This window comes from Cladophialophora psammophila, assembly GCF_000585535.1.
Source record: "Cladophialophora psammophila CBS 110553 chromosome Unknown aczJe-supercont1.1, whole genome shotgun sequence".
NCBI classification, from domain to species: domain Eukaryota; kingdom Fungi; phylum Ascomycota; class Eurotiomycetes; order Chaetothyriales; family Herpotrichiellaceae; genus Cladophialophora; species Cladophialophora psammophila.
In genome coordinates this window covers 2,165,423-2,181,167 of record NW_006912922.1, presented here as the reverse complement: position 1 = coordinate 2,181,167, position 15,745 = coordinate 2,165,423, and the positions used below count along the sequence as shown (strand labels likewise).

The 15,745-nt window shown below is 51.3% G+C and overlaps 5 protein-coding genes across 5 annotated transcripts; 2 read left to right on the top strand and 3 right to left on the bottom strand.

Moving 5' to 3' along the window:
- Positions 1-571: 571 nt before the first annotated feature.
- A1O5_00731 (uncharacterized protein) lies at positions 572-4,035 on the bottom strand (the record flags this gene model as incomplete). Its single annotated transcript, XM_007741350.1, has 3 exons — positions 572-887; positions 951-1,007; positions 1,061-4,035. 3 exons carry the CDS (start codon positions 4,033-4,035, stop codon positions 572-574), a joined length of 3,348 nt encoding a protein of 1,115 aa, XP_007739540.1.
- Positions 4,036-4,494: 459 nt separating this feature from the next.
- A1O5_00730 (uncharacterized protein) lies at positions 4,495-5,475 on the bottom strand (the record flags this gene model as incomplete). Its single annotated transcript, XM_007741349.1, has 4 exons — positions 4,495-4,754; positions 4,804-5,129; positions 5,183-5,281; positions 5,336-5,475. 4 exons carry the CDS (start codon positions 5,473-5,475, stop codon positions 4,495-4,497), a joined length of 825 nt encoding a protein of 274 aa, XP_007739539.1.
- A 272-nt stretch (positions 5,476-5,747) lies between these two features.
- On the top strand, positions 5,748-7,319 carry A1O5_00729 (uncharacterized protein; the record flags this gene model as incomplete). Its single annotated transcript, XM_007741348.1, has 1 exon — positions 5,748-7,319. The coding sequence occupies one exon, from the start codon at positions 5,748-5,750 to the stop codon at positions 7,317-7,319; it is 1,572 nt and encodes a 523-aa protein (XP_007739538.1).
- A 1,771-nt stretch (positions 7,320-9,090) lies between these two features.
- On the top strand, positions 9,091-10,725 carry A1O5_00728 (uncharacterized protein; the record flags this gene model as incomplete). The annotated part of the gene is made up of 1 exon (XM_007741347.1): positions 9,091-10,725. One exon carries the CDS (start codon positions 9,091-9,093, stop codon positions 10,723-10,725), a length of 1,635 nt encoding a protein of 544 aa, XP_007739537.1.
- A 582-nt stretch (positions 10,726-11,307) lies between these two features.
- Positions 11,308-15,135, bottom strand: A1O5_00727 (uncharacterized protein; the record flags this gene model as incomplete). The annotated part of the gene is made up of 1 exon (XM_007741346.1): positions 11,308-15,135. One exon carries the CDS (start codon positions 15,133-15,135, stop codon positions 11,308-11,310), a length of 3,828 nt encoding a protein of 1,275 aa, XP_007739536.1.
- Between the last annotated feature and the right edge of the window lie 610 nt (positions 15,136-15,745).

The following is a 15,745-nucleotide window of genomic DNA, read 5'->3' as shown; positions in this document are numbered from 1 at the left end:
CCCTTGTCCCATACCTTGCAAATGCCGCCGACCCTTTCGCTCAGTCATACCAAGGACGAAGGCTATTCGATCCACACGGGATATCGTCGTCCCATCTCGAATATTTTGCCCCTTCCTGTCGTGCCGCTATGAACAATAACCAAACTGCGGAGTTCTTGGTCGAGGGTCTGGTTAAGACATCGTAGGCGGCGCGCCCATGAACGCAGCGTTGTTGAAGCCATCTTCCTGTTTGATGGTGCCGTTGAGCAGGGGACATAATCTTGATAATGAAACAATGTCAGCAATTGAATAATGGCCAGGAGATATTAAGAGTGAAAAGGGGTTGAGCACTGAGCTAAAGAGAGCTAAAGAGAACTTCGGATCGCCGAGGTGGTGTTGGGACTGCGCGCAACTTGCTGCCGCATGGCGGTACAAGGTGATTTTTCACCGCCATGGGCGAAGGGAACGAAACGTCGAAATATGTCGAGTCGGACGAAAATCAAGCGAAGCAAAGTCGAGTCCCATTCTCGCATCAAAAGCTTTCTCATGAGCCGCCGTTCTCAGACCAAAGTGGCAAGGAGGGACGCTCTTCTCAATGCCTCTGACCTGAGAAGTTCGGTGCACTCATCAACAGGGACCCAACTTTGCGATCAACGGGGAGATTGCAATTTTTACACTTAGCATTGGTGACTGACTTTTTGTTGGTCTTGATGTGGCCCACCTGGCCACAGTTCGCACACTTCCGCTGCGTGGGCTGCGTATTCCTGCCGCCACCGCCAGCTCCGTCACCGTCCGGAGACATCGCTGTGCCACCGGGCGAGGTAACGCCTTGCCTGGCTTCTTTGTTCTTGTTGCGCTTTTGCCTGCGGGCCTTGTTCTTCTCGAGCTGCGCGATGGCCTCTTCGAGTCTGTTTGGAGTCATTAGCAATCCCGAAAATCGAAGGTGCACATGATGGGTGGTATTTACTAACCGTTTCTTTTGCCGCGCATCTAGCTCTGGGTCGCCGGTAGGTTCAAGTTCACTGAGACTTTGCACATGTAAGCAGGAGATAGGGACGCAAAATTGTGGCCAGTCACAAACCTTGTAGATTGCACCTCTTCCGTTTCCTTAATCTTGATATATCGCTTAATCACTGCCGGGTCAGTTTCAAAGTGTTCCTGCTCGATGATTTCTCCATCTTTGGTTTTGATTCGGCGCACAATCCGTAGTGCCCGTTGAGTTTGGCTGCCAACGCTGCGTCTACTGAATGAGGTGGCCGTCTCGTCATCCCGACGTCTTGAGATCGAAGGCGTCTGCGTTCCAGACATTGGCGTTGCTCGGATGTTGGACCGAATCTCGGGATATTTATCTTCTTGAGCGTCCACATCCCCTTCCATGTCGAGATCCGAAGGCTCAATTTTTGACCCGAGACTCGCTTTCTGCTTGTCCCAGATGCCACGAATAGATTCTTCGTAGGATTTCTGTTGTCTTGCGACATTATAGCTGTGGCCACCGAGTTCTTTCTTTAAAGCGATGGCATCCATGGCAGAACCGCCTATGGGTCGAAATCCGCCCTTCATACTCGTCTTGATAAAGGAAAATGCCTCGCCACGGCCTGATGGATCACCTTCGCCGTACAACTTGAGCATAGCCTTGCCTTGAGCGGCCTGTAGAAAATTCTTCGTTGTCCTCCATGGAGCCAGTTGCTGCTCGATACTATCGGCCTCGTTCTCCTTGGTGTCATCTTCCTCATCATTATCCGCGTACCCGGCATCCTGAAGATACTGTGCGCCGACTTGCATCGACTCTAACAGACAGATATCTTCCGGCCGAATCAAGGACTGGATCTGCTCTTCGCTGGGAACCTTGTCACCTGGCCTCATTTCCCACTCCTTAAATTCTTTGTTGAAAACCATGAACTCTTTCATCTTTTGTCGGTTCTGCATATCCGTTGTGCCAGGAAAATGTCTCGTAACGTCTTCAACGTGGATTCGGTTGGTCCTTTTTTTGCGGGCAATGCGGTATGATATGGCTTTCAGACGATTCTTGGCTGCAGTTGTGACCATGCGAGAATGCGTTCCAGGCACAGTAACTGAGGGTAGTTCTTGCCCGACCACGAAAATATTTTCAAGGTTCCTCAGGTAGTGACTTTGGCCGTGCACTCCAGTAGTTTCTCGGATTACCAAGAAATCGTGGGACTTGGTATCCTGGGAGAAGATGGGGGCTCTGTACATAGAGTTGTAGAGAGCAGTCATAGTTTCGCCGGGATCGATTTGGCCGAAGATGTAGAAGGGAGATTTGTCTTCCGGCAGCAACATGGAGGTCTCGCCGATATCATATTTGGGCCTGAAACTGTCGTCATTGCTCTTCTTGCGATAGTAATTGATGACCTTGTTACCCATGCCCGTCTGAGAGAGCATCAGCGGATGTTCTTCGGAATATTCGAGGAGAATTATCGACGAGTTATCAGCCATCGAAATCTCTTTCGTTGTGGGATACAGCTCCAAGGCGGGTCGATGCTTTTGATGCTTTCTCTTAACCTTTGCAGGTTGCCGAAAAACAACAGGATGTCTGAAGTGCATCCGTTTCCTATGGAAATTGCGCAACTCTTGCAAAGACAACTGAACTTGATAGTACGGGTATTGCAAACGGACTGCCGGCAGTGAATGCTCGATGGTCAAATTTGTGAGTTGACCTCGGACTTTGTGCCGGTGATTCTGCTTGAGAAGATCATACTCAGCATCATTCGAAGTTTTGAAGCGATGTTGGAGGCGATCCTTGAGAGTCTTGACAGCACGCTGCTTCTCGCCCGGGCGAGCCTTCGCTTTGAGGGCCTCTAGATCGACTTCTTCAACAAGTAAGTCGGTGTCGTTCAAATCTAGTACGACCTTGGTGGCAAGTCTTGCAGTCGCCCTCTCGGGATCATCGAGGAACGGCACGTCGAGCTGGCGGATTTTGACAATATCTTGAGGATCCAAACCAAGGCGGCGCTTCTTGCGAGGCTTTTCAGCATCATGAAATTCATCGAACCCGAACATCTCTTCATCGCTATCGACAATTCGGGGTTGGACCTCGACATACTCGTCGTCCGAAGGTGCAAGGTGCGATAACGTCTCGAAGTCAGTGCATATGAACTCCAAATCTCTCATCGTCAGACCGCCAGGGAGAGGCTCATCAGACTCAGATTCCTCCGAAGACTCCGTAACTCCCTGAGGCGCTGTAGGTTGGCCAATCTTCACGAAATCTGTGGCAACCTCTGGCGCAGCAATCGGGGCTATTGCATTGAAGGCCACTCTCTGGTCTTGTTCAATTTCCAAATTGACTTTCGTTGGGTGGATTTGTCTGGGGAGCTTTAAAGGCGTTTTCCCCTGCCATTTGTGCGGTCGGGGAGGGAAGAGTTTATTGAAATACGGTGCCTCGTCGCGTTTGAACTTGGGGAACTCGACCTTCAACCATTCTTCGATGTTCTCTCGCTCAGTTTTTGGAATGTAGCCTTTTCCAGATTGTGCGAAAAGAGCCAGCTGTATACGATATTCTGCATCTTCAACCTCGTCCATCTCGGGCTCCAGCATAGAGAGGTCTTGTGTAGCTTCGTCTCCATGCTCCGAGGCCAGATCGGACTCGTGATCGCCATCCTTCGCAGGTTTCTCCTCGGGCTTCAAAGGAGCAGTTGTCGGCAGCGGAGTACTGAATAAGATAGGACTAGAGGGGCCGAAGAGGTCGTCGTCATCGAGGCCATCCAATGCGTTCTCCTCGATCCCTGGCAGCATGTCCGTTGTTATCTCAACTTGCATCGGCTCCTCGTCAGGTAACGACTCATCATCGCCGATGTCTTCGTAATCAACTGCATCTGCCGCCTTTTCTCCCTGCTCCAGTTCTCTTTCATTCAGCTCATCCAAGTTAAAGCCCTCGCCACCGCCTTCGTTCAACAGCGCACTGAGTTCATCGTTGGTGTCTGCGGGCACACTGAAACTCTGGTCGAATGGAGTATTGGCTGCTGAGTCCGCTATCTCATCGTCGTTATCGTCGAAGAGATGATCGAGGTCGTTAGCTTGCTGGTAGACATCGGTAGCCATGATGCCGGTTGACGGGAGGAAGTGATGTTGAAGTGAAGCTGCGCTGACCCCGCAGCCGTGATTCCTTTGCCACCTAAATTTGGCATCGCATTTAGGTAACGGTGACTGTCATCGCGGCGCCTCAGATAAAACGCTGGGGATTCGATATTGATGCCGTAACCCACCGTCAGGATGAGTGGGAGATGTTGTAGGTAGGCAAAATGGGGGAGTCCCAAGATCACGACAGTTCGGAGTTTGGAGAAGGGAGCCATCGACCAGATGACTCGCGTTTAGCGTGACTTGGCAGCAGCCTGACGCGCCACCGGCAGCCTTGTGCAGCCTTGCCGCAGCTGATCCAAGCTCTACTTCATCACGCACGAATATGAAGGTCACAGGCAGGGCACAGGATGCTCATTCACTAATTCAGGGTATCATAACGGTACATGGTGGCATTATGCAAAGGTCCACGACACACTCGAATCACAAGTCTCCCAATTTCAGCGATCCCCAGTCACCCAGGTATGCACACAAGGCCCGGCTACTGCCCTTGGTGCAATAATGCACAATTTGAGTCTTCTTGTCCTCTCCAACAACTTTCGCGATTTGCCGCAGGTCACTAGTTCTCGGCAGGTAGAGTACCACATTAGGCGTCAGCTTCTTGAGGGATTCGTAGAGATAGCCGAAAGAATATGGCTGCATGGTGTCGAGGTCGAAGACTTCCGCTTCTCGGTATCCGGGACCTGTATCAACCATAAGCGCCAAATTGTTTGCCTGGTATTGAGTACGTACCTCCCCAAGGGGGACTGGCAAAAATGACACCATAATTGGCCGCGATCGCCTTAAGCGCCTCCACAGTATTCGCTTTCTTGGACTCATCCAAACCTAGAATCTCGAAACAGTCCCCATGAAACCAGGTGATTCGATCAGCAACGCCATATATCTCGGCATTGTGCTTCGCGCAGGCTAGAGTGGCAGCATCCTTCTCAATCGCGTAGACCCGTTTCCATTTCCCGGAAAGAGCAAATGCAATTGTATTTCCCCCTACGCCACACATGACATCGAAGATGATTGATTTCCCCGCTGGCGCAGCTTCTGCCATGTGTTGTGCAATAGTACTGACCAGTGTCAGACAGTCCTCGTGCAGAGCAGAGAGGACGGGGAAACCTACTTTGCGACCGACTCGTGGGTGACTTCATACCATGAGCCGTCAGTCATCCAGACGCCGTCATCATACTTTGAAAATATTGAGTAGCCCTGATGCCAATACCTGCAGAAAGAGAAAGGTTAGCCTTGAGAGAATGTAGACTTTTCTGATTCTTACTTCTGAATGTCCCACGGAACTTCATCGATATTCTGGTAATGATGAACACCATCAGGCAAAGGCGTTGTTGAGGGCCGCCTCTTTAATGGAGGTTCGTTGGAGGTCTCGGTCCGCTCAGCGTTCTTGCGCTTCCTTCCCATCCTGATCTCTAGGATGTCTGTTTGGCAGTTAAGAAAATGTTGCTACAGAAAGGCAAGTCTGGCACTTCGTTTGAATCGACAGAGTGGATTTGAAGTCTGGAGATAAGCGGGGCCTTCCCAGCCCAAGATCACTAGCCTGGTGAGGCTAGCGAGGCTAATAAATGACCATTATTCTGGATTCTCCAACTCCGCCCGCAACGTTCTTCAGCAGGTGTCTTTCCTTCATATCGCACCGACGACTTGCGAGAGCTCCTGCACACGCACACCTTGTGATGGACAATTCTCATTTTCGCAATCTTCTTCAGACTGACCAAAATGCTAGTACGTCAAGCAGTGGGGCCTCGCCACAAGCCTTCAAGAAGCCCGCTCTTGGCTCCAGAGCCCGCGCATCGATTCCCATGACGCCTCGTTCTGTAGCGGGATATAACGCTTCTAAAGTATTCACGCAACAGCTTGCAGAATATCGGAAAGGACAAGATGGACAACCTCCCACAAAAAAATTCAAGTCCAGCGCACCGAAAGGCACCAAGCTCGCCTCTGGCTACCAAGACCGCACTCTGGCTCGACGAACAGATGATGAGGGTGTAGTGACATCAGATGACAAGGAAAAACGTTTCAAGGCACTGGAAGAGATGTACAAACTACAACAGATCGACGAAGCCACTTTTGAAAAGCTGAGAAGCGAGATCGGTATCGGTGGCGATCTCAGCAGTACACATTTAGTGAAAGGCTTGGACTGGAAATTGCTGGAAAGGATTCGGCGAGGAGAAGATGTTCATAGTGTTCCGCATGTGGAGAAGAAGGACGAGGAGTCTGCTCAATTACAGGTAGACGACGAGCTTGATGAAGTGCTTGAGAAGGGCGTGAAGACAGTGGGACCGACTTCGAAGAAAGCACAAGATGAGACTGCTGGGGACGTTCAAGAACCTATGACACGAGATGCGATCTTGCAGCGGCTGAAGGAGAGCCGAAAAAACCTAGAACCCCCACGCCCGGAGCCAGCACTTGGAGAACGCTTCAAAAAGGTGACCTCGGACAGGCCAAACAAGAAGAAATTCATCGAAATCATCAATGGGCGGCGAAGGGAGGTACTACTCATCACCAATAAAGATGGAACGACAAAGAGGAAGACCCGATGGATTGACAAGGAAGAGGACGTCCTAAAAGGCGATTTAAACCAGCCTCTTGGAATGGAAGTACCAGCTGAACTTCGAGCCAAGCAACAGGCCCTTTTGGACCAGCAAGCGGCTGAAGATGAAAACGACGATATCTTTGAAGGCGTGGCCGATTACAATCCCCTCGCCGGCATTATCAGCGAGTCAGAAGATGAGGCCGGCGACAAGGAGACAGCAGCAACGGTTAACGCCACCGAGAAGACCATTGCATCGACGAGCGACAAGCCGCGAAATTACTTCGCAACAAGCAATCAAGAGGAAGCAGCCGAGGATCGCACCAATCCGATTTTGAAAGATCCCACACTCCTTTCGGCTCTTAAGCGGGCCGCGGGCCTACGAAGAAATGAGGAGGCTGGTGGGGTCGCAGCTGTCGAGTCAGATCCCGACAAAGCCGCCAGGCAGCAGCAATTGCTGGCGCGGCTGAGAGAAAGGGACCGAGCAGATGCTGCGGATCTGGATCTAGGATTTGGTGAAAGTCGGGTTGGCGATGAGGATGACGAGGACGGAGCTGGTTGGGACGAGGGCGAAGGGTCAGGGAAGAAAAGTGGACGGAAGCGTGGTCCGAAGAAACGCAAGGGCAATAAAGACAACGTGAGCGACGTGATGGCAGTGCTTCAAGGCCGTGAGAAGAAGCCCGAAAGCCTGAAATCTGAAAGACAGTCCACCTAGGTACCTAGACATGACATCCTTGCCGAACCTCGTAAAGTTTCGCTTCTGCATGACATTTGGACGCGTGGCTGTTAGACGAAATGACCTTTGACAATTGTGTCTAAGCTAGACGACAATGACAAGTTCTCCGTCCAATGCGGACGTTGTCGGAAGCAGTCCGTATTACCGTACCGGGTAGGATGCCCAGAGACCGACGGCGGGCTAGATTACGTATCTAGGACCCGTCGGCGGGTACGGAGTGCTGGATCATTTCTCTTCTCCCTGTTGATATCGTGCGGAATTCCGGGATGGCAGAGAGGTCAGATTTCCAAGACGACGGAGGGATGATGGTGGCTGAGAAGTGAATCGGTGGAGATGGCGAGGATGATGGGGTTGATATATCCAGGAGCCTCGGCAGTACTTACTACTGGGGAATTAATAGATACAGAATAGCTACTCCGGATATGGAGATACTCCGTGGATATTAATTACTAGCATCACTAGTAGATCCTGTACTTGGTAGGTATGCCCTAGGTAAGTCCTTAAGTGCAAGCCTCTTAGTAACTTGTAGGCACTCTCGGTACTTACAGGGTATTACTCTGTGCTTAAGTTGGTAGCAAGGCGATGACGTGTCGATGCCAAGCCCCCCCCCCTCCCCAGTCGCCCACCACACATTTGCATTTTGAATTCCCTCGCCTTCATCAACTTTCTCATGTTACTACATGCTGAGATACCTCTCCATCGCTGTTGTACATAAATCTATCAGCCCACATCAACATTCATGTTTCTCTCTATGCTGAGATGATGCCCCGCCCCATGGCAAAAGTCGATCTCCGGATCTGGACTGTTCTCCGTTTTCTGCAAAGCTCTAAGCAAGGGTGGCTGCGTGGCTTGCGGGTACCTGACAGTACTGGGTACGTAGCGTGGCCGCCGGCCAAGCTAACGCCTATCGAGCCTTTCGATAGCCTAGCCGGTCTCGCCAGCTCCCCGGTTTGCTGGTGCTCCTTTTTGTGGCTGTTTCCCCTGCATTGCCGGCCCCAGTGGGTGGTTTCAGGCCAGATCCTACCAATCTGGACGCTGACTGGCTTCGGAATGACAAGGTCCCTGTGGCGATGGCCTCCTCGCCAACTGACCTCGCTTGTTATGCCGCTTTCCCCTTTTCTGGTCCGGGGCTGGCATCGTGGGACCCCATTCCAGCACCAGGGTAGCCAGGCCCACGGTCGCTGCTCTCCTGATACCAGTCATTTATGCGTTTTCTCTTCCTGTCACCAGCAAAGAGGGTCCTGAAAAGACTCGTCTCTTATACCAGTGGGGAACATGCAGTCAACTATCTACCGGGGTCATCGTCGCACGAAAGACCACCATGAAACGTGCCAACCCATTTTGTTGTCGTATTCACAATTCTCTCTCAACCCCTTCCACCATGTGCTCCATCAACCCCTCTGCTAGCGGAGTTATAACTTTGAGGTTCTTGTCGCTTCATTTGCGTCCCCTTCCTTTTGTTTTCTACCCAGCATTCTTCGTCCTCGCAGGCTCCCTGACACGTTTTGTGCGACACATTGCACTTCGTCTTTCCTTCAGCAAGGCTAGTCCTTCGTTCTATCATTCGCCAACGCCGGAGCTACGCTCGTGGCCGCCCATTCACCCAACTAGGTCCTTCATTGATTGAATCGCTACCGAATTCCCCAGGCGGGCAGCTTATAAACAACGCATATACTATACTTCCACTGCCTCTCTGCAAGGGTATCTGTCAGACGCCATCTCCGTCCCAAGCTTAGTCATCTGGTCCAACATGGTTGCCAAACTCTTCTCTATGGCGTTGCTTGCTACAGCCGTCCTGGCTCACCCCAAACGACACGATCGATTTCACTATGGTGCTGGCAGCGGCACAGGGGCTGGCTGGGCTATGCCAACTGGTGGGGTGTACCCCATGAATGGTACACACACCAAGGGCTCAGACTCTGGTGCCTCAGCGGGGCCCCCATCTTCTATCGTGGCCACGGCCGTCAAGACTGTCACCGTCCAGCCCGTCCCGCTCGAGTCATCTTCTCCCGATACAGCTACGGGCTTCTCAAGCGTCCCCGAAGTCGCAGCAGTCGCATCCAACAACGACTACACAAACACAGGCGTTGCTCCAGCCTCCAGTACCGTATCATCTTGCTATGTCTTAACTTCCACCATAACTGCCACATCTGTTCAGTATATCACCGTAACAGCCACTGCTGGCGTTGATGGATCAGAAGATTCAGGCAAGAACTTTGGTAGCCCTTCGAACTCTGTAGCATCTGTTCCCTCTGGAGGTGCAGGCCAGGCTTTTGGCGCTGCTCCTTCAAGCCCTTCAAGCTCGACGGCAGCAGCAGCTCCTAGTGGCGGCCCAGGGGAATTTTTCGGTGCTTCAAGCTCGGCCCCAGCCTCGTCTACCACGCTCAGTGGACCAGACGGCCTCTCTCCCTCAAGTTCGATCAGCCTCGTCGCTGGTACCCCCACTGCTGGAGAGTTTTTTCCCAACCCAGGAAGAAGTACAAGCGCCCCGGCCGTCGGCGGTGGCCCTTCTGTATCCTTCCCATCCGTGCCATCCTATGGCGGCCCTTCGTCATCTGCAGTTCCAACAACCTTCGCCACTGTGACCGGTGGGTCTCCGGCTTCAAGCCCTGCAACCAGTGCCTCTTCGTCGTTGGCCACCTCAAGTCCCAGCTCCTCCCCGAACACTGGGTCGACTTCTGGCAAACGTGGTCTCTCTTATAACGATGCCTCCCTGACTGAGGCCTTCGCTGGCAAGGGCATGAGCTGGGCTTACAACTGGGACGCCTCGCCTGGCGGCCAAATTGTCTCCGGTGCAGAGTATGTTCCCTTGCTCTGGGGTCAGAACTCTGTCTCGGGTTGGGCCAGCGCTGCCCAGGCTGCCATCGCCAGTGGATCCAAGCACGCCTTAAGTTTCAACGAACCTGACCTCGCCTCCCAATCAAACATTGATCCTGCCACAGCTGCCAAACTGCACATCGCCAACATGAACCCACTCTCTGGCCGAGTTCAAATCGGTTCTCCTGCCATCACCAATGGTGCAGGGACCAGCCCCCTCATGGGCATCGACTGGCTCAACGCATTTTTTGAGGCATGCAATGGCCAATGCAAGGTCGACTTTGTTGCATTCCATTGGTACGACTCAGCCAGCAACATGGCCTATTTCCAGAGCCATGTCCAGGATGTCATCACCGCCGCCAAAGCTAATGGCATTAACAAGGTCTGGCTCACTGAGTTCGGTGCAACTGGCTCAGACAGTGACGTTGCCAATTTCCTGACTGAGGCCATGGATTTCCTCGACTCGACTGATGCCGTTGAGAGGTACGCCTACTTCATGTGCTCAGATGGCATCCTCGTTGACGGCTCTTCGATCTCATCCCCCGTGGGCGCCGCCTACGCTGCCTAAATAGGACATAATGTTTCGCTATTCCTTTCTGACAAAGTTGCGTGTTTCCAACTTTGTTCGAGCATTCACGCCCCCAGTTGAATTTTTATCCTTCTATGTATATATTTTTTTGCGAGAAAACCCTTGTGGGTCGATTTGTTTTTATACTTCGAGCTGACGGAACTCACCATTTGATGGGACCATCGCGGTGAGGAACCGAAATACATGTACTCACTCGGCAAATTTGGGATCACAGGAACATTTTAAATAGGGAGCTTCATCATGACGGGTCATTTGTCTGGAAAGAAAAAGCAGAGCATATTTTGGATAGAAATCGAAAGATCAGATCAAACTAACATTGTCATCTCACGACGACCTCTTAACGGCTTAACGAAAAGAACATCATCAATCGTATCAAGCAAGCCATCGAAAAGAAACTTTCAAAAAATATCTCTCTTCTCATTTCTGAACTACCTTGCTTCCCTTTTATATATTGTGTACTCACATTTAAATGTGAGCATTTTCGAATCCTTCAGATGGGGCTAATACTATCCTTTTTGCCCAACATACTGACAGTCAGATGTAAAACATTACAAAGTCGCGCTATGCGTCCTCTTCCTCTACCTTTATAGCGTCAATTCCGTACCACTTATGCGTTTCTCCTCCTCCCCCCTGCGCGATATTCCACCATCCCAACCTATATCTATATCGCCCGTCGCACAGTCCCTTTCCACTATTTTCCATGACTCCCTTCCCCACAGGATCGTCCAAGTCGCACATTCTACTCCACGCGAACAGAGCCGCCACGCCCGCAATAGTACACGGATTGAAGGGTAATATCTCACGTAGCTTGGAACAGTATGTGGCGAGCGAGGCAAGCACGAAGATCAACCCCAGTTGGACCTGGAGAATGACTTTCGCGGTACGATCTTGCACGATGCGGGCTTGGACTGTTGCGTCCAGGAGTGTGCCTGTCACGGTTGTTGTACGGTTCTCGGTGGGCACTCGCATGTTGCTCGATATGGCCTGTGCCATGTACCGACGGTAGAACCCGCGGATGCCACCAAAGACCTGTGAGATGTCTGCTTCGCGGCTGCTCGCCAGAAGAGAAATGTCCAGCGGCTGCTTGCCAAAGAGGACGCCTTGAAAAAAGTTGTCCAATGGGGTTGAGCTTTCCGCGAGTGTGGAAGTGCCGTTCGCAGTCTGGTTGAAAGAGGAGAATTCATCGTCCATGTGCAGTTGTAGACGGAACTGGAACGCTGTCTCGCCGTCTGCACTGCTCAAGAGTCGTTCTGCGGAAGATTCATTCACAACGGGGGGTTGAGTGGTGGGAATAGCCAGATCGGGCCAGGTGAAAGTTACATTCGCTGAAACTTGATCAATGTACTGATAGCACATCAAGGTCGTCATCGCTGTCCTCGATGGGGCATTGGCATCTGCATATCCATAGGCGAATGCTAGAGAAGGGCATCCAGGAGGATTGTCCGCCTGTGTGTTCGGCGAGAGCTCGCCAAAGCTAGAATCCTGTATGGGATCGAATGGGCCCACATGCAGATCCAGGAGCTTCCCGACATAACTCGAGTTCCCACGCAGTGTAAAGGTGTTACTGAACTGAATGTAATTTGCCGTTCCATTTGTGCCGCCGAACAGACACGTTGGTGGCAACGGTGCCACAGCAGACACTGATGCCTGCGCCGTCTCGATCCTGAAATTATATTCTACCGATACATTCACCATATCACTAGCCAGTTCCACGCACTGCAGATCGCTGCGCAACGCTGGAAGTCGTATTTGCACAGTTGAGTTGGGCTCACTATCGCTTTTCGCCGACATAACGGGCTTCAGGGATGGCAGGGCTAGTTCTCCGTATGTGAACTGTGGATAGTCCAGACCTAAACTTTCCGTCAAGCTCGCTATAACTGCAGCCGAGCCATCGCCCTTGACACTGTTAATCCAATTAGGATTGAAAATGTCTGAACGATCTAAAGAGACTGTCTGAGACAAAGACAACCTGTCGACAGTATACAGGCCGGAAACCACAATAGTCAGAACACTTGCGACAAGGCTGGCAATCCCAGATAGGGAAGGCCCCCATTGGCGGTGTCGCAGAGACCTCCAAATAGCAAGCGGAGGGGGATGACCTAGATTCGAAGTTGTAATGCTTCTCAATAACGAATGGCGATCCTCGGAACGGAGCGCATTGTATGGGGCTAAAACGGCAATATTGAAATCGAGAACATTGATCATGGTGGCGACTAGCAACATCAACAATGCTGGGAGGAACCGGGTATATATGGTAATGGAAGTGTCGGTCGAATCAGGGACAGCAACGAATCCATGCCGTTCATCGGAAACTTGCTGTACCGCTTCGAGAGCTCCAACAGTTGCCAGTGGGATGACGAGGCTGACGACGAGAATTGGAGTTTTCAGCGTTAGGGGACTCCACCACGCCTTCCCATCATTTCGAGATATATCGTTGTCGTATGTGGCATCCTGAGACCGTGTGGACGAGGATGATAGCGCGAGAGAGACGACATGATCATCGTCATCAAACGCTCGACGCTCCGCACTGAATCTAAAGTCTTGTAGTTTGGCATTGACCTCATCATCCCCACTGAGCCCAACCCGTCTCAATGTATCCCTAAACTCGACGCTATGGGCCAAGAGCTCTGCAGTCCTGCTCGAGGACTCGGGATTATAGGGACAAAGATTTTTCGGTCGCTTCCAGAGGAGAAATAACGTAAACAAAACCATTAGGGTGCTTCCCGAGAACATCACCCAGAGTGAAAAATCGCTGATCTGGAGCCTCTCTTCGTTTCGGAGGAAGGTGCCTGGGAGCGTTGTGTTGTCACCGCTGACGATGTACTTAGCAGCTGATTGAAGAGCAACTTGTTGAAGAACCTTCTCCGCGGCTGTGATCATGGTCTTCTCATTCAACAAATCTTCGTAAGTGCCACCACTCATGGCAGCCATCATTTTGAAAAGTACATTCGGATACTCAAGAACGTCTTGGTTATCTACCAGGTTGCCGAACATATCTGCGCTGGCACTCAGAGCCGAAGTAGTGAGAACACCGAGGTCGAAGCCTGTAAAATTTCCAAGTACGGTTCTGTTGCTGTCCCCTGTACGAGCCGCGCGAAGGCTTCGCGGAACACTCTGGAAATCATAGGATAACTGAATCTTTTCGATTGAAAACCCCGATCTACAGGCAATGCCAACCACCTGTGCCACGCCTGTAGACCAAGCCGTTGCAGAGATTGGGTCTCCCAAAGTCAGGCCGCTCGCATTGGCAATCGTTTGATTGTAGCGAAAGTCCGTCAAGGTCAAAAGTTGCCAATTATCTTGGCTCCCCGGAGAGGTCTGCGTGTTGCAATCAATTTGCTGCAATAGAGGACTCAGCTGACGTTCTGGACAAACGAATGTCTGGGGATTGAGAGCATAGACGGGGGTCCCTTTCCCATCGGCTCGTAAAGTGCACTCGGGAAATAGTAACTGGAGAGTATCTTCGGGATGTAGATCTGTCACATTTGCCGGCTGAAGATTTACTGCCACGGGGGCACTTTCGCAGTGGTATGTGGGAACAAGGGCACGAACCTCTGCGCTAACCGTTCCATTGATGTCTCGAGTCTGCTGCGGTAAATTGAATGCGCCAATTTGTTCATACACCATTTCAGTTGTCGTCCCATCTGCATAAGGTAGACCCTTGCTCATGGCAGCATAGGCAGTATACACGATCGACGGGTCGAAAAGTCCTTGATTGGCTGACGCATCATACAGTGAACCGTCCAGCTTTGTGATTCTTGAGACTTCAACTTGACTGCTAGGCACGGTCACGGAGCTCGGAAAAAGAAGGCCCGTGGAGGCAACAGTGATCAACTTGAGAACAACGAAACCAAGTATGGTGGCGATAACAGTGAAGTGTCTGTTTTTAGCTGCGTTGTAGAAGCTTATAATTTGTAAGGGAGACTTGTAGTCGAGAAGCACACTTTTCGACGGATGAGCGTTTCCTCGATACAGCTCATCCCACGGCGCAAGGGCCTTGCAGTAGTAATCGATCTGCCGCCAGGCAGCCACGACTATCGTGAGCACTGCGGTCGGCCCATATGTCCATGTGAAATGATTTGAGGTCCGGAGGATTAGGCCGTCATCTGCTTTGGCAAAGTATAGCAAGAGCAGCAAGGCCGCAATGAAAGCAAAGAAGGTCGATGCTGTTGCTGAGAGGAAGCTCGTACGTAGCCATATCGGGTTCCATGTCCATGGTTTCGATTTTGAAGCGGCAGAAGCAACTCCCAGCTCAGCTTGCACGGAGGTGGTGCTCTTTTTTTGCTGGGTACGTAAAGCATCCTCCAGGGTTGGGGAATGAGAGTCTGATCTCAATAGCAATGAATGTAGGAGCTGTTGCCGAGCCCAGTCCACAAAGTGCTGAGGCATTTCATGCACACAATGCCGAAAATAGGAAGATATCTCAAAAGGAAAGAGTTGGACAATCTTTGCTCTGCGACCGTACAGAACGGAGCGATTATTGGGACATTGCCAAAGTATATTTGCTGAGATGGGAGAGAGTGCTCTCTCGTGTCCAAGGTATATCGACGCTATGGCCAATGATTTGGCCGGCGCTTAGCTGGATCTCTTTCCCGCTGCTTCGGCATATGAGAATAGTGGCCATCTGATGCTACAGCTTCCAATGTTGTTGAGTTTCTGATTATGGCGCAAGTGTCTTCGTTTTCAACTTGTTCCATCTCCGATGAGGATGTTTCGCGCAATCTCAAGCAAGTCTGCGGCCCGATGCAGTCAATCAACAGCACCATTGTTTATCCACTGAAGGTCAAGCACTAAATCCTATGCTGCGGCAGCGACATAAGAGCCTGAGACCACGGTGCTAAGTAAAGAAGTCTAGTGGCGGCTGTTGAAACAATAAGCAATGTCGCAGATCTAGGTCCCTCCTAACAATATCAGGTCTCCTATTGGTCAGCCTCGTCGATGCAACTAGCCTGATTCCCATATCGACACTACGTCCGTGTAAGTGCACATCATACATTTT